Below are 18,480 nucleotides of genomic sequence, written 5' to 3'. Positions count from 1 at the left end.
GTTAGGACTGAGCTTAAGTTACCATTCAATGTATTTAAATAGTTAAGTAGCTTTTCTACAATAAGTGTATGGGACATTGGAAAAAATGTTGAATTTCCCCATGGGGATGAATAAAGTATCTATCTATCTATCTATTTCAGAGAAATCCATTCCTGCAGTAATAACACGACTTGCTCAGTTTAGTAGTTTTTCTGCCTATAAACTGAATCTTAATAAAAGTGTGCTTTATCCATTAAATATGCAAGTCTCAATGTATAGACAGTCATCATTTAGATTGGTTGCTGATTATTTTATTTATTTGGGTGTTAAAATTACTAAGAAGCACAACGATTTATTTAAAGTTAATGTTGACCCTTAATTGATCATGTTAAACAATTGTTTACTAAATGGTCCCCATTGTCCTTATCCTTGATTGGTTACATTAATGCTATTAAGATGATTATTTTACCTAAATTTCTGTATCTATTTTATGCAATATCAATTTTTACCCTAAATCTTTCTTTTTGATATTATTGATTCTAAAATTTCTTCATATATAAGGCAGAATAGAAATTCCTGCTTAAGGAAGAAATATTTACAGAAGTCAAAAAAGGAAGTCGGATCCCAGATTTTATTATTGGGCAATTAATATTCGATATTTAACGTTTTGGACACAAGAGTTGGATGAAACTCCGTGTTCAGGATGGATTGATCTCGAGCGTGAGTCTGTACAGGAGTTTTCATTGGCTTTTATTTTAGGGGCTTTTCTCCCCTTTGCACTTACTAAATTGAATAAACAAATGGTAAATCCAATAATTAAACGTACAATAGGAATATGGTTTCAATTTTGTAAATTTTCTGGACTGAATAAATATATACTGTCAAGTTCTATTATATCTATTTTTTTTCTTTCAACCATTTAAATTGATCAAGCTTTTCTTTCATGGAAAACGGGGAAAATTATGCTTTCGTGATTTATTTATGGATGATTGTTTTATGTCTTTTGAACAGTTTTCTAATAAATATAATTTGCCTGGATCACACTTTTTCAGATATTTACAGATTGGAAACTTTTTGAATGTTATTTTACCTTCTGTTCCGATATCACATGAAATTGAAGTTACGGAAAAAAAAGTTCAAATCCATATCAGAAGAGTTTATTATCATTTATTTATGATTTAATTATGAAAATACGCTTAGATACTTCTGATAAAATTAAGAATGGGTGGGAAAGAGAACTTCGGATACCTTTACCTATACAGAAATTGGAGAAAATTCTTCAACTAGAAAATTCCTTCCTCAGTGTGTGTCAGACATGCCTTCATACAATTTAAGATGGTTCATAGGGCTCATATGTCCAAGGGTAAGTTAGCTCATTTTTCCTGCCATATAAATCCTGTCAGTGATAGAGGTAATTCTGAGGTAGCTTCATTGAAACGTATGTTCCGGACTTGTCCTCTTCTAAAAATAATATTGGAAAGATATATTTGATATTATCTCAGTAGTTCTGCGTATTTACAACCACATCCTATTATTGCAATATTTGGACGACCTGTGACAGACTCTAGTCAACTATCTTCATCAGCTTGTCGTCTAATTGCATTTGTTACATTAATAGCCAGAAGACCCATTTTACTTGAAAGATTCCAATCCCCCTACTACATTGTAAAGGGTTTCCCAAGCCTTAACATGTCTAAACTTGGAAAAAAAATACTAGTGGTACTGTGGATCCTCCGGTTAAATTTGAAGAGACTCGGAGACCATTTAGTCAATATTTTCATATGATGTAAGTTGACCCTTTCCGAATCTTGTGTAATAAGGTTTTGTTCATTTATAGAGGAGTGGAGTTAACGACAAATAATAATTTCAGACATTGTGATATGACAGCCCAATCTTTGTCTATTTGTTTTTATTTAGTTTAGTGTTTTTTTTTCTGGTTTAGGGTGTTTTCCCCTTATAGAATATCTTTTTCATGGTTAGTTGCTATGAGATTGGGAGGTTAAATTATATTTGTCATTTGGAATTGGTGTTTTTACATGTTAACAGTTATTAATGTAATCCCAATCTCTTTATATCATTACTATTATTGCTATGCTTATTAAATTTGAAACTTAATAAAAAGATTGAAAAAGAAAAGGAAATTGGCTGCTACCAGCTGGGCCAATCACAGTTCTTGCAGTCTGCGTCGCTGCGACGCGTAGTTACATTTTTAGGAATGTGCGCGTTAGGCTACGGCATACGGTACCGCCTAGGGTGCAGCGTCGGGTACGCGGCTACGTAGAGCCTGCGGCGTAGACTGGACGGAGAAGAATAATTCAGGCTTCAATGTGTGGGAAGAGATTCACTTGGTCATCTCAACTACTGAGACACCAGCGAGTTCACACTGGGTAGAGACTGATCACCTGCGCAGACTTTAGGAGGAGATTTTCACAGCCAAATCAACCAAAAGTGCATCATTGAGTTCACACTGTGGAGAGGTTGTTCATCTGCTGTGAATGAGGGAAGCGATCCACTCAGTCATCTAACCTTACGTAACTTTCACTTCAGCTGGCAGTTTAATATACGGGGTGATAGCCCCCAGCCCGGCCCGGCCAAACTTAAGAAATCTCATTTGGGTGGATGCTGTGTGATGTGTCCCATGTTACAGATCAGTATATTACAAACGATACACAATATGCAATTAAACGATTGAGCTCTATAATTCTTACCTTAGACTATAGGGTTAGTAAAGAAAATGAAAGAAAAGAAAAAGAGCCCGCTCTCTCCATTCACTTCTTCCCAGCAAAAAAACCGTGAAAATCTCTCTTCCAGCCTCACAAGAAAGAATATTTCTGTCATTACATAGCCCCACACTCGAAAACCCTATTTCCTCTAGTCGTAACCTAAACATTGTTGCTACAGAGAAACCATTACCTCAGCAGCAAAACATTACAGAGAGGTCATTACTTTAGCAGTGAAACCTTACAGCGTGTTACACTTAACACACACTACCGGTTCACACTGGGGAGAAAGTTTTAATGAGCTGCATTCTGGATATTTGTCCATCACCATTGTTGAATGCAATTTCGAGACTGACTGTCGGTGCTGAACTCTGCAATTATTGGTGCTGCTCACCACACCCAGTTCTGCACCCTGGTCACTGGGCATGAGAGGAGTTTCTTCTGCTGCATATTCATCTTTAATGGGAATAGATCTGTGACAAATAAATCAGCTCTACTTTAAACACTGTCTCTGGTACTTAGTGAATTTATAACACAACTAGTGTACAGTAGAGAGTCAACTCAGGCCGGCTGGACCCTGCCAGTGATTCTGTTCCACAGCAGATCTTTCAATTCCTCCCCTGTTGTTCACCTCTCACTCTCCCTGGGATGAAGTCCAAATAGTCACCACTCTGTGGGTGAAGAGGTTTCCCTTGAATTTTCTGCAGACCGAAGAAGTCGAGCTGACTGTAGTTCTGTCTGAGATGTTCTTCGCCCCTCAAATCTCTATGCATCACAAAGAGGAAGTAGTATTCTAAAGCTCAGGTGACAAAACCGTGGCTGATAAGAGAAACCAAAGAAAACATAAAAACCAAAGAGAGGGCATAGAGCAAAAATCACTAGTATGTTGGAGGATTGGGAAGATTTTTAAAACACAACAGAATGCAACTAAAATAATTAAGAAGGAAAAGATGGAGCACTTAAGTGAGCTAGCCGGTAATATTAAAGAGGATACCAAATGTTTCTTCAGGTAATTGTACTGTAAAAGAAAGGCGGAAGCGGATATCGAACCACTGAAAAGTGATGATGGAGAGCTAGTAATGGGCTGGGGGTGCAAGGTGATGGCAGATGAACTGAATAAGTATTGTACATCACTCTTATCTCTCGAAGACCCCGGCAGGAATATGGAAGTTCCAGATGTCAGTGGTCAGAATGTGTGAAGTTACGTTACTCGGGAGAAGGTTCTTGGGAAACGGAGATGGTCTGAAGGTAAACAGGTCACCTGTACCAGATGGTGTACACCCCAGAGATCTGAAAGAGGTGGCTGAAGAGATGTGGAGGGATTAGCAATGATTTTTCGAGAATCGTTAAGGAAATAAAATCCTAAGAAGTTTTTTTTCCCTTCACTACTCCCCCTCTCGCAGTTTCACCTATCACCGACCACTTCTTCTATCCTTTTCACCCCCACACTTCTTCCTCTGACGTCTCATCTTTTTTTCCCCCAGTCCTGATGAAGGGGCTCGGCCCGAAACGTCGACTGTTTACTATTTCCCATATATGCTGCCTGGCCTACTAGGTTCCTCCAGCATTTTGTGTATGTGTTGCTTGGATTCCCAGCATCCACAGAACGTTGCAGTTGATACAAATAAGAGACAGATAGTTTAGAGCAAAGCTGCAGTCTGTAAAAGGTCTTCGATAGGTTTGGAGAACGGGAAACGAAATCGTGCATGAAATGTACGCAAATGTCCAGTGTATGCAAATGTACGGTCATGTTCAATTGGTGAAAGGAATAAGGGCGTAGAAAAAAAATAAATGGGAGAAAATTCAAAAATCAGAGGTGCATAAGTACTTGGGAGTCCTTGAGCAGGAGTCCCTAAAGGTTTGCTTGCGGATTGAATTGATGAGGATAACAACTGTAATGTTAGCATATAAGAACAAGAATGTGACACTGTGGCTTTAAAACGCATTGGTCAGATCGCTCTTGGTGTATTGTGAACAGTTTACAACCTGCGAAAACAGATGTGCTCGTATTGGAGCGGGTCTGGAGAAGGTTCCTGAGCAACGAAAGGGCTAACGTATGAGGAGCGTTAGACGGCTTTGACCCTGTACTCGCTGGTCTGGAAGAAAGAGAGGGGATCTCATTGAAACCTATTAAATATTGAAAGGCCTCGACAAAGTGGCTATGAAGAAGATGCACCCTGTACTGTGTGAGTCTGGGACCAGAGGCCACGGCCTCAATATACAGGGCATCCACTGACAAGAGATGAGGAGGGATTTCTTTAGTCAGGGAGTGGTAAATCTTTAGAATTTATTGCCACGGACGGAGCAGACGCCAAGTCACTGAGTGTATTTTTAATGGATGTTCATGGGGAGAATGCAGGAGAATGGGGTTGAGAGAGATAATCAAATGGATACGAAAGAATGGCGGAGCAGATTCGATTGGCTGAACAGCTTCTGCGTGAAATCTCATGCTTCATGGTCTGAAGAAGTGGCGAATGAGGTTGCATTAGGGTCAGGGTATGGTCAGTGTATCCGCGCCTGGATTATTGTATTCAGTTTTGGTCGGTTCTGCTATAGGACAGAGGACGTTAAGCTGGAATGAGTGCATTGGAGATTTCCAGGAATGGTGCCGGTACTCGAGGGACTGAGTTCTGGAGAGAGGTTGGACAGGTTGGGATTTCACACCTTGAAGTGTAGGAGATTGAAGCTGACCTTGTGCAGGTGTTCCAAACTATGAGTGTACAGAAATGGGGAATGTGTGCAGTCCTTTTCCCCACTTTTGTGGAATCAGCAACCAGAGGGCACCGGTTTAAGGTGAGACGGCATTGATTTAATAGGGATCCCAGGGGAAAATTATTAACCCACTCTCCCTTCCGGTTCATTGTTTAGCTAACATGGATGAGTGCACTCTCAGGTTGGAGGAGCAACACCTCATATTACATCCGGGTAGTTTACAACCTGATGGCATGAACATCTTTTCTTTTCATCAACCCACACGCCCGTCTCCTCCATTCTGTCTCCCCACTTCTTTCTTCTCCACTGCGGATCGTCTCCCTCTGGTTCCTCTTTTACTTCCGTTTTCCCATTGTCAACTCTCCTTTCCTATCAGATTCCTTCTTTTCAGCCCTTTGCATTTTCCACCTACCACCTCAAAACCTCTCACTTTATCTCCCCCCTCCCCCACCCACTCACCTTCACTCTTATCTGGCTTCACCTATCATCTACCAGCTTGGACTCTTTCCACACCCCGCAACATCTTATTCCGGCTTCTCCCCACTTCCAGTCCCGACGAAGGGTCTCAGCAGGAAATCTGTTTTTCTTTAACCCCTCTATAGAAGCAATCTGACCACCTGACTTCCTCCAACATTTTGTGTATTTTGCTCTGCATCTCCAACATCTGCAGAATTTCATCGGGACAGAGAGCAGAATGCAGAGACGACATCGGGTTTCACTAATGTCGAGGATGCCACACCTGCAAAACTGGAAACAGTAGATTACCCCAAGAGGCACGATGTTGAAAAGTTGCCTCATATGGAAGGACTGTTTAGGACCCTAACTAGTGGTGAGGAGAGTGGTTTGGGGCATCTCTGGCACTTCATCCACTTGCATTTGGCTTCCAGACCCCTACACCCCTCCTTATCGCTACAAACCTCTCCCTTTTGTGGGCAACACTGCCACTTGGTGGTGATTTGCCACAATAACAGGACCCCCTGATTTGTGGACTCCATTGTCACTAGGTGGCGCTCTACCGCAATAACGCTGAGAGACAGAAATGTGACGCTGCAGCTTGCTGAAATGTTTATTCAAGATTCAGGGTTGTTTAATTCCATTTCCAGCAGACACGTGTAAATGAGGTCGAAATAATTATTACTCCGGCTCCAGTGCAACACAGAAACACAATAGTAACAACATATATCCACAGCTTATATACTGTGCACGGACTGATTGTATGTCCATAAAGTGAATAAAAACGGGGTGGGTGAGGAAGGGGTATCTATGGCCCACACTGTCAGGGTGTTGAGTTTACCAGGAGACAAAGACTGCAGGGACGAGAGGTTTTCTACTGACTAATACACTGTGTGTGGACCCCGCTGGCAATTCTGGTGTTGTGACCCGAATCGAGACAAACACCACGCTGCCCACTCCACCAACAACACGGCAGAGCCAGACACATAGCTGGGACTTTACATCCCACAACACTGGATTCAGTGATGAAACCCGTGATTAATGTTGTTGTCCCACTGAAATCGTAAGAAACGTCCTTTAAGGTGTTTTGAAATACGAGCGCTCCGCCACATGTGACGTCAAACAGCCCCGCCCCCACGCGCCCGGCGTCACACATAGGCTCCCCACACCGGGATCTGCCCTCATGTGCCCGGTGCCTTCCGTCACCCATGCGCTGGAGAGTTTGAGCTTTATCGGTTTAACGGCTGAGCTTACCACCCCCTCCTCCACCGCTGAAGAGCAGAGCGTCAGGAGCTGCCCTGTTGCCATTGGTGCACACGAATGTCAATCACTGGTTGCACCCAATAGCGAAGCCGGACTAGCTGAGAGGGCGTTACCCCGCTGTGTCTGTCTCTCGCTGCTGCGCCGGGCGCAGGTCAGAGCGGAACAAATCCCAAAGTAAATGTCACGCTTTTTGAATATGGTGTAAAATCCCGCTCCCCATACTAACACGGGTTATACAGACCAGAGGACAAACTACCGGAGGATCTCCGGTCGGGCAGCATCTGCTGAGGGAAATGGACCGTCAACGTTTCGGGCCGAGACCCTCCCTCTGGACTGAGAGTGGAAGGGAAATAGTCAGAGAAAAGAGGTGAGGGGTGGGGATGGGGCAAGAGCTGGGGAGTGAGAGGTGGATCCAGGTGAGGGAGGAGGTGGGTGGGTGGAAATAGTGACAGGGGTGGGAGGTGAGTAGTTGGGACAACACGGGGCTGCAGAACATGGAAATTAATTCCATGGAGGATTAACAAAGTGGTTACAGAATATTTGTTACAGAGAGTGCAATGAAGATTCGCCAGACGGATCCCTGGAGTGGTGGGGTCATCATAGAAGAGAGATCAAATGTAATAACCCTTTCATTTGGAGAATCGAGGACTGAGAGGTGAACACCTTGAAATGCACAACATCATTACTGGTTGAACCAGGCATTCCAGTCTCTGAAAAAGGGACTGAGATGAGGGGAAATGTCTTCACTCCGAGGCTGGTGAATGTCGGTAAATGCCCTCCACAGAGGGCAGTGAAGACTCGGTGATCATCCTCAAAAAAAAAACAGAGATCGGCAGATGTGTGGAGAGTGAAGGGATCGAGGAAATGAGGATAGGGCAGATACATGTGGCTGAGATGGGAGAGCAGCCGCCTTGTAGATGGTTAGAGGGGCTGAATGGCCACATCCCGCTGTTTCTCACTTGATGTTTCAGTGTTCCTGTCCAGTGAAGCCGGAGGAATGTGAATGGGAATGTGCTGCGTCTGAAGGCTGAGTCCGGCGGCGCCGTGGAAGTCCATAGTGGGGATATTCCCTTCTGCCGACTGCGTGGGATGACGAGTCTATCGGGACCCTGAGGACTTGTGGAAAATTTGTGCTGGTTTCTTTTGAACTTATAGTCTGTTAACATCTTTGGACTATTTTTACTGTGCCCATGGTCTGTTTTTTTTTATCAATTTGGTGTTGACTGCACTGTTGTAACTATACATTAGATATAACTATATGTAACTATGTGGTTTTGTGCAGGTCGTGTAGATTGAGTTTTTGGTTTGTTGGGTGGTAGAGTTGGTCTCTTGACTTGGTGTGTCTGGGTAGTCTTGTTTTGAATGGTGGATTTGGATATCCTTTCCGGGGAACGCGCTAAGACAGTAGCATGATATTAATATGCAGCAGCCTCTCTGGACTCTGAATTTGGGGATTACCAAACATGATGTAGATTTTCTGGTGTAGTCTGTTTTGTCGTGTGCTTTTTGTGATATCATTCTGGAGAACATTGTCTCATTTTTTAACTGTATTGCATTTGTGGTTTTGAAATGACAATAAACTGAAACTGAACTGAACTGAAGAAATTAGTGTTTATAAACAGAGACTGATTTCAATGAAACCCTGTGGCGACCCACTTTCTGCGCAGGGGACCCGGCTCACAAATAGCCAGCGTGCGGGGAGAGACTTTAGTAATGCACCTCTGACGTCATTTCCGCCCGGAGGGCGGGCGCTAGGGATTAAATGCCAGCGCCGCGAAGTTTGAATAAACTAATCTCAAAACGACTTACCGACTGCGTGTCGTTGTCCCTCGCTGTGTATGTAGTACATCGCTACATTGGTGACCCCGACGGTCCAAACGGGATTTGGACCAAAGATGACCGACTCTTCATCTGTTCACGCAGTTTCCACTGAATCCAGCAACGCTGCGAATTATTGTTGGACACACGCGAAAATCCTCGGATACTGAGTACAAATGAAAATCATTAACAAAATATTTTTAACTTAGTTGCACTATTGCAAAGCATCAGCACCATTCTGCAATTAAATATAATATATTCAATGAAAGTTAATTTGTCGTTTTTCCAAATTCCTACGTGATACAAGTAGTCTGAAATTATATTTGTGTTTATCATAAACAAGCAGTTTATCATAAACAAAAAAATTTTGAAGAAGCAACACTTTAAAAAAAATTGTTGTCCAGTGAGATTATAGGACAGTTAATCTGACCTCAGTGGTCAGGAATATGTTCGGGTGTATTAAGGGTGAGTTTTTTGGGTACTGTAATTGGGGAGGATGATGAAGTAGGACAAAGTCAGCAGGATTCCTTTACAGGAAATAGTGTCTGACAGATCACTTGCAATATTTTGAGGAAATAACAGGCAAGATAGATAAAGCTAAGGCAGTGGATGTTGTTTGCTTGGATTGTCAGATGATCTTTAACAAGGTACCCCATGCAAGGCTGGTTGAGAAAGCAAGGAGGCATGGGATCCAAGAGGACGTTGCTTTGTGCATCCAGAACTGGCTTGCCACAGAAGACAAAGAGTGGTTGTAGACGGGTCATATTCTGCAGGGAGGTCGGTGACCAATGGTGTGCCTCAGGGATCTGTTCTGGGACCCCTACTCTTAGTGATTTTTATAAATGACCTGGATTGAGGAAGTGGAGGGATGGTTTATTAAGTTTGCTGATGACACAAATGTTGTGGGTGCTGTGGATAGTGTGGAAGGATGATAGAGGTTACAGTGAGACATTGACAGGATGCAAAACTGGGCTGAGAAGTGGCAGATGGATTTCAACCCAGATAAGTGTGAGGTGGTTCATTTTTGGTAGGTCAAATATGATGGCAGAATATAGCATTAATGGTAAGACTCTTGACAGTGTGGAGAATCAAAGGGATCTTGGTGTCCGAGTCCATAGGACACTCAAAGCTGCAACGCAAGTTGACTCCGTGGTTAAGAAGGCATACATCAACCATTGGACTGAGTTTAAGAGCCGTGACTTAATGTTTGCAGCTATATAGGACCCTGATCAGACGCATTTTGGAATACTGTGCGCAGTCTTGGTCGCCTCACTGCAGGAAGGACGTGGAAGCCATAGAAATGTTGCCGAAGCGATTTACAACGATGTTGCCTGGATTGGCGAGAATTCCTTATAAGAAGTTGAATGAACTCGGCCTTTTCTTCTTGGAGTGACGGTGGATGAGAGATGACCTGATAGATGTGTATAAGATGATGAGAGGCATCGATCATGGGGTTTGTCAGAGGCTTTTCCCCCAGTGCTGAAATGACTACACGAGAGGGCACAGTTTAAATGTGCTTGGAAGTAGGTACAGAGGAGATGTCAGGGGTAAGATTTTTACGCAGAGAGTGGTGAGTGTCTGGAATGGGCTGCCGGCGGTGGTGGTGGAGGCCGAAATGATAGGATCTTTTAAGAGACTCCTGGATAGGTACATGGAGCTCAGAAAAATAGAGGGCTATGGGTAAGCCTAGGTATTTCAAAGGTAAGGACATGTTTGGCACAGCTTTATGGGACGAAGGGCCTATATTGTGCTGCAAGATTTTTATGTTTCTATGCTTCCCAGTTCCTGCATGTGAGGCTGCTGAACAAGATCACACCTCATGGAGTTACAGGAAAGATACGTGTTTGGATCGAAGATTGGCTGACTCACAAGGGAGACAGGGTCAGAATAATGTGGGCATTTCTGTTTTGCTGTCGGTATCTAATGGCGTTCTGTAGGGGTCAGTAATGAGACCGCATCTTTTCATGTTAAATGTGAATGATGTGGATAATGGAATTGATACCTTGGTGACGAACTTTGCAGTTGATACAAGGATACGTACGGGGCAGGTAGTTTAGACAGAAGTGGGAGTCTGCAGAAGGACTTCGATAGGTTTGCAGAAGAGGCAACGAAGTGGCGGATGTAACAGTGTGTATGCAAGGGAACGGTCATGTACAATTTGTAGAAGGAATAGGGGCGTAGAAAAAAAAGGGGAGTAAATTCAAAAATCAGAGGTGCATAGGTACTTGGGAAGCCTTGAGCAGGAGTCCCTATTGTTTTGCTTGCAAATTGTGTTGATTAAGGATGACAACAGTAACGTTAGCATATAAGAGCAAGGATGTGACATTGTAGCTTTGTAACTCATTGGTCAGATCGCTCTCGGTGTATTGTGAACAGTTTCCGACCTCCTATCTGAGAAACAGATGTGCTCGTATTAGAACGGAGAAAGTTCATGAGAATGATTCCAGGAATGAAAGTTTTAACGAATGAGGAGTGTTAGATAGCTTTGATCCTGTACTCGCTGGTCTAGAAGAAAGAGAGGGGATCTCATTGAAGCCTGTTAAGTATTGAAAGGCCTCGACAGAGTGGCTGTGAAGAAGATGCACCCTGTACTGTGTGAGTCTGGGACCAGAGGACAGCCCTCAATGTATAGGGCATCCACTGACAGCAGAGATGAGGAGGAATTTCTGTAGTCAGGGAGAGGTAAATCTTTGGAATTCATTGTCACGGACGGAGTAGACGCCAAGTCATAGAGTGTATTTTAAAAGTATGTTCGAAGATTATGGGGGGAAGACGGGAGAAAGAGGTTGAGAGGGATAATCAATTGGACACGAAGAAATGGCGGAGCAGACTCGATTGGCTGAACAGATCTGTCTCACATCTCATGGCTTATGGTCTGAAAAAGAGGCTAGTGAGGTTGCATTAGGGTTAGGGTATTGTTAGGGTATCCACTCCTGGATTATAGTATTCAGATTTGTTCGCTCTGCAAAATGAGAGAGGACGTCAGGCTGGAATGAGTGCAGCGGGGATTTACGAGAATGGTGCCGGTACTTGAGGGACTGAGTTCTGGAGAGAGGTTGGGCGGGTTGGGACTTCACACCTTGAAGTGCAGGAGATGGAGGTGACATTATGCAGGTGTTCCAAACTATGAGTGTACAGAAATGGGGGATGTGTGCAGTCCTTTTCCCCACCTTTGTGGAATCAGCAACCAGAGGGCACCGGTTTAATGTGAGAGAGGATTGATTTAATAGGGATCCCACGGGAAATTATTAATCCATTCTCCCTTCCGGTTCATTGTTTAACTAACACGATGAGTGCACTCTCAGGTTGGAGGGGCAACACCTCATATTTCTTCCGGGTCGTTTACAACCCGATGGCATAAACATCGATATCTTTAACTACTATCTCCTCCTTTTCTTTTCCTCAACCCACACGGCCTTCTCCTCCATTCTGTCTCCTCACTTTTCTCTTCTCCATTCCGGATCGGATCTCTCTGGTTCCTGTTTTACTTCCTTTTTCTCCCTATTGTCCGCTCTCCTCTGCTATCAGATTCCTCCTTTTCAGCCCTTTGCATTTTCCACCTACCACCTCACAGCGTCTCACTTCATCTCCCACCTCCCCCATCCACTCACCTTCACTGTTATCTGGCTTCACCGATCATCTACCAGCTTGGACTCTTTCCACTCCCCGCACCAACTTATTCCGGCCTCTCCCCACTTCCAGTCCTGATGAAGGGTCTCGGCAGGAAATCTCTGTTTTGCTTTACCCCCTCTATAGAAGCTACCTGACCTCCTGACTTCCTCCAACATTTTGTGTATGTTACTCTGCATCTCCAACATCTGCAGAATCTCATCGGGACAGAGTGCAGAATGCAGAGACTACATCGGGTCTCTCTAATGTCGAGGAGGCCACACCTGGAAAACTGAAAACAGTAGATGACCCCAACAAGCACGATGTTGAAAAGTTGCCTCATATGGAAGGACTGTTTAGGACCCTGACTAGTGGTGAGGAGAGAGGTTAGGGGCATCTCTGGCACTTCATCCACTTGCAGTTGGCGTCCAGCCCCTACACACTTTCTTATCGCTGTAAACCTCTCCCTTTTGTGGACAACACTGCCGCTTGGTGGTGATTTACCACAATAACCCCCTGATTTGTGGACTCCATTGTCACCAGGTGGCGCTCTGCCGCATTAACGCTGAGAGACAGAAATGTGACGCTGCAGCCTGCTGAAATGTTTCTTCAAGATTCAGGGTTGTTTAATTCCATTTCCAGCAGACACGTGTAAATGATGTCGAAATAATTATTACTCCGGCTCCAATATAGCACAAAAAACACAATAGTAACAACATATATCCACAGCTTATATACTGTGCACGGACTGATTGTATGTTCATAAAGTGACGCTCGGCATAGGATGCCTGCATATAAGATGACAGACAGGAAATGATAAAGTAGAGGTGTTTGGTGTTGTGGAAGGGTGGGTTAGAGGGTAGAGATATTTATCAGCTTTACTGCTTGGGAAAAGTAGCTGTCTCAGAGGCTGGTAGTCCTGGTGAGGATCCTGCGCATCTACCCACCAATGAGAGTGAGATGAATAGCCCATGAGTGGGATGGGTGGAGGTAGATTGTGAAAATTAGATTGGTGCTTGATCTCAAGAGAGGGCATTTGGAAAATACTAATGAGATGCTTTTAGAATAGCTTGTAATTGTGCCCTCTTGAGAAATGTTGATTCTGGATTGGGTGTTGTCCAAAGAACCAAATTTGATAAGGTAACTTATGGTAAAGGAACCATGTGGACATTGTGATCATAACATGTTGCAATTCACCCTGCACTTTGAGAGGGGAAAGGTACAAGATGCATCATTATTAGTAGGGTGAGGGGAACTACGGAGGCACGGGAGAGGAGATTATTAAAGTTGATTGGAAGGGGACACTAGCAGGGATGATGGCAGAATAGCAATGGCTGGACTTGTTCAACTTGACAGCCTCAGGGTTGAAGAGAAACACATCATATTCCAACTGCATAGCTCCAACCTGAAGGCATGAATATCGATTTCTCCTTCCAGTAAAAAAAATACTGCCCACCTTTCCTTCTACTTTCTCCCGAGTAACGTAACTTTACACATTCTGACCACTGACATCTGGGACTTCCATATACCTGCCAGTGTCTTCTACAGATAAGAGTGATGTACGATACTTATTCAGTTCATCAGCCATCATCTTTCACCCTCCCCCCATTAATACCTCTCCAGCATCATTTTCCATTGGTTTGATATTCGCTTCTATCTCTCTTTTACACTGTATGAACCTGAAGAAAAAATAGTACCCTCTTTAATATTGCTGGCTAGCTCACCTAAGTATTCCATCTTCTCCTTCTTAATGATTTTAGTTGCATTCTGTTTGCTTTTAAAAGCTTCCCAATCCTCCAACTTCCAGTAATTTTTGTTCTGTGCCCTCTGTTTGTTTTATATGTTGTCTTTGTTTTCTCTTATCAGCCACGGTTTTGTCACCTTACCTTTAGAATACAACTTCCTCTCTGTGACTTCTGAATTGCTTCTAGAAATTCCAGCCATTGGTGCTCTGTTTTCAACCCTGCCCATGTTCTTTTCAAATCAATTGTGAGAATGTTTTCTCTCATGCCTCTCTAATTCTCTTTATTCCACATCTGTCTTTAGTTTCTCCTTCTCCAATGTCGGGGTGAATTTGATCACATTAAGAACACTTGCCCCTAAGGGTTCTTTGGACTCAAGTGACCTAATTAATTCCAGTTCATTACTACACCCAATCCAGAATAGCTGATCCCCAAGTGGGCTCAACCACGAGCTGCTCTTAAAAAAAAGCATCTTGTAGGCATTCTAGGAATTCCTCCTCTTCAGACCAACACCATCCTGATTTTCCTAATCACCTGCATGGCAATTCCTCATGACTATTGTAACATTGCCCTTTTGGCAGGCATTTTCTATCTCCCATTGTAATTTGTGGACCACATACTTACTACTGTTTTGGGGTCACTATACAATTCCCATCAGGGATTTTTTTGCACATATGCTGTTCCTTAATAGTACCCACAGATTCTACACCGCCCAACCCTATGCCACCTCTTATCTAATGATATTATTTAATATTTCACCAACAGAGCCACACAACCCCACAGCCGGCTTGTTATTAAACTAAACATATAAATATCTGGGAAACAAGGGGACCTGCAGATGCAAGAAATCGAGAGAAATTCACAGAACGTGCTGGAGAATCTCAGCAGGTCAGGCAGCATCTATGGATGGGAATCAACATTTCCGGCCATGACCCTTCTTTGGGACTGTTGATAACCACGTATCTGAAAAATCAACAAGCAAAAACAACAGAAAGTAGTGCAATATTGGGAAAACCATTGACAACATTTATTTCAAGGCTTTAAAAAACTGTGGAACAGAGCTCAATAGTCATCAAATACAACAAAGGCAATAAACACTTCCATCAATACCGACATTGACTTTTTTTTAATGAAAATATCTTAGTCCCATTTCAATCAGTAAAATTTACAAAGATAAGTAAGAACTGAAATGACAAGTTTAGAAAAGACTATTTACACTCAAACCCACTGAGATTAACACTACCTTGGACAGAAGGAGGAACAGGAATAACACAAATGAGAAAAAAAATCACATAAGACCATAAGACAAAGGAGCAGAATCGGCCATTTGGCCCATCGAGTCTGCTCCACCATTTCATCATGAGCTGATCCAATCAGCCCTTTAGTCCCATTCCCCCACCTTCTCACCATAACCTTTGATGCCCTGACTACTCAGATACCTATCAATCTCTGCCTTAAACACACCCAATGACTTGGCCTCCACTGCTGCCCGTGGCAACAAATGCCACAGATTCACCACTCTCTGACTCAAAAAAATGTCTCCGCATCTCTGTTCTGAATGGGCGCCCTGCAAACCTTACGTCATGCCCTCTTGTACCAGACTCCCCAGTCACTCTCGCAATTGCATTCAGCAACCGGGATGGACAAATATCCAGCCTACAGCTTATTGAAACTTTCTCCCCAATGTGAACCCGGTCGTGTGTTACAAGGTTAGATTACTGAGTGAATCCCTTCCCATATTCACAGCAGGTGAACGGCCTCTCCCCAGTGGAACACAATGATGCAGCCTTGGTGGAGACGGTTGACAGAATCTCTTCCCAAAGCCTGAGCAGACGATCTGTGGTGTGAACTCGCTGGTGTTTTAATAGATGAGATGATCGTGTGAATGCCTTCCCACATTCGCAGGTCGACGGCCTCTCCCCAGTGGAACTCACTGGTGTGCCAGCAGATCAGATGACTGAGTGAATCCCTTCAAACAATCTGAGCGGGTGAAATCCCTCTCTGCAGTGTGAACTGACTGGTGAGTCACTAGGTGAGATGATGTGGTGAATCCTTTCCCACAGTCTGAGCAGGTGAACGGCCGCTCCCCAGTGTGAACTAACTGGTGTGCTTGTAGGCTACCTAACTGTGTGAATCCCTTTCCACAGTCTGAGCAGGTGAACGGCCTCTCCCCAGTGTGAACTCGCTGGTGTGTCTGTAGGTTGGATGACTGAGTGAATGTCTTTCCACAGACTGAGCAGGTGAATGGCTTCTCCCCAGTGTGAACTGACTGGTGTCTCCGTAGGTGAGATGCCTGAGTGAATCCCTTCCCACAGTCTGAGCAGGTGAACAGCCTCTCCCCAGTGTGAACTCGCTGGTGACTCTGTAGGTTGAATAATCGAGTGAATCCTTTCCCACAGTCTGAGCAGGTGAACAGCTTCTCCCCAGTGTGAACTTGCTGGTGTCTCTGTAGGTTAGATGACTGAGTGAATCTCTTCCCACAGACTGAACAGATGAAATCCCTCACTGCAGTGTGAACTGACTGGTGAGTCACTAGGTGAGATGATGTGGTGAATCTCTTCCCACAGTCTGAGCAGGTGAACGGCCGCTCCCCAGTGTGAACTAACTGGTGTGTTTGTAGGCTACCTAACTGTGTGAATCCCTTTCCACAGTCTGAGCAAGTGAACGGCTTCTCCCCAGTGTGAACTCGCTGGTGTGTCTGTAGGTTGGATGACTGAGTGAATGTCTTCCCACAGACTGAGCAGGTGAATGGCTTCTCCCCAGTGTGAACTGACTGGTGTCTCCGTAGGTGAGATGCCTGAGTGAATCCCTTCCCACAGTCTGAGCAAGTGAACAGCCACTCCCCAGTGTGAACTCGCTGATGACTCTGTAGGTTGAATGATCGAGTGAATCCTTTCCCACAGTCTGAGCAGGTGAACAGCTTCTCCCCAGTGTGAACTTGCTGGTGTCTCTGTAGGTTAGATGACTGAGTGAATGTCTTCCCACAGACTGAGCAGGTGAAATCTCTCACTGCAGTGTGAACTGACAGGTGAATCAGTAGGTGAGATGATGTGGTGAATCCCTTCTCACAGACTGAGCAGGTGAACGGCCTCTCCCCAGTGTGAACTCTCTGATGTACCTTCAGTTCAGATGACTGAATGAATCCCTTCCCACAGTCTGAGCAGGTAAACAGTTTCTCCTCAGTGTGAATTCTTTGATGGATCTTCAGTTTAGATGAGCAAGTGAATCCCTTCCCACAGTCTGAACAGGTAAACGGCCACTCCCCGGTGAGAACTCGCTTGTGAGCCATTAGGACAGATGACCGAGTGAATCCTTACCCCATAAATTCAGCAGATGACCAGCCTCTGCCCAGTGTGAACTGACTGGTGTGTCCACAGGTGGGAAGACTGACTGCATCCCTTCTCACACACAGCACAGGTGAATGGCCTTGCCCAGTGTAAACTTGCTGATATACATTCAGTTGAAATGACCGACTGAATCCATTCCCACTGTCTGAGCAGATGAATGGTTTCCCCCCTGATTAAAATGATGGACATGCCAGTAAGTCAGATGACCGAGTGAATCCCTCCCCACAGTCTGAGCAGGAAGGATGATCGAGTGAATCCCTTGCTCCATTTCTTAAATATCTGGACAGAGACAGCAAAACTATATTCGAGATTTCCGTAGACAAATTTCTTGTCATTTGTAACCTGTAAAAAGATTTTAAGAATCCATCAATGGGTGCAGGACAACATTTCAGATCACGTGAGTTGTCAAGGTGTGAACTGACATCACACTGTTACAGTGAAGTTCAACACAATTTGGATGGAGAAATCATCTTCTAACTGGGCACAGTGCTGGTATCTGGAATGAGCATTGAACGCTCTGATGCTCTTCCTGTCTCTCTAAGAATGGGGCATTTCTGCCATCTCCAATCTGTGACTTGGCTCAGTTGACTCTCTCCATTGGTATAATTCCCTGTTCCCACTGAGCTGCATGGGTGCCTGGCCCCACAGTAACTGAAACACTCTCACACAAATAGCCGGCAGTGTATTCCACGCACCCACCACACTCTGTGTAAAATACTTACCCCTGACATCCCCTCGGTATCTACTTCCAAGCACCTTAAAACTATGTCCTCTCGTGTTAGCCATTTCAGACCTGGGGGAAAAAAACTGGCTATCCACACGATCAATGCCCCTCAT

General features: G+C 44.2%; 3 protein-coding genes across 7 annotated transcripts in view; 1 reads left to right on the top strand and 2 right to left on the bottom strand.

Annotated features, from left to right (window-relative positions):
* The window catches only part of LOC140722568 (uncharacterized), a 424,481-nt gene that overhangs the window by 248,833 nt on the left and 157,168 nt on the right, over positions 1-18,480 (bottom strand). The gene's annotated exons all lie outside the window — the stretch shown is intronic.
* The window catches only part of LOC140722576 (uncharacterized), a 168,382-nt gene that overhangs the window by 29,918 nt on the left and 119,984 nt on the right, over positions 1-18,480 (top strand). The gene's annotated exons all lie outside the window — the stretch shown is intronic.
* LOC140722570 (uncharacterized) overlaps positions 15,302-18,480 on the bottom strand; it is a 40,079-nt gene continuing 36,900 nt past the window's right edge. For all 5 annotated transcript variants that reach the window (XM_073037276.1, XM_073037278.1, XM_073037279.1 and 2 more), the window contains one exon: positions 15,302-17,985. In XM_073037276.1, coding sequence (XP_072893377.1) covers positions 16,227-17,585 — 1,359 coding nt within the window. In that variant the 5' untranslated portion in view covers positions 17,586-17,985 and the 3' untranslated portion in view covers positions 15,302-16,226. The remainder of the gene's footprint in view (positions 17,986-18,480) is intronic.

The sequence above is a fragment of the Hemitrygon akajei genome, unplaced genomic scaffold (assembly GCF_048418815.1).
Source record: "Hemitrygon akajei unplaced genomic scaffold, sHemAka1.3 Scf000080, whole genome shotgun sequence".
In the NCBI taxonomy this organism is placed as follows: Eukaryota; Metazoa; Chordata; class Chondrichthyes; order Myliobatiformes; family Dasyatidae; genus Hemitrygon; species Hemitrygon akajei.
The sequence above is the reverse complement of the archived record's forward strand: the minus strand, read 5'-3'. Positions and strand labels throughout refer to the sequence as shown.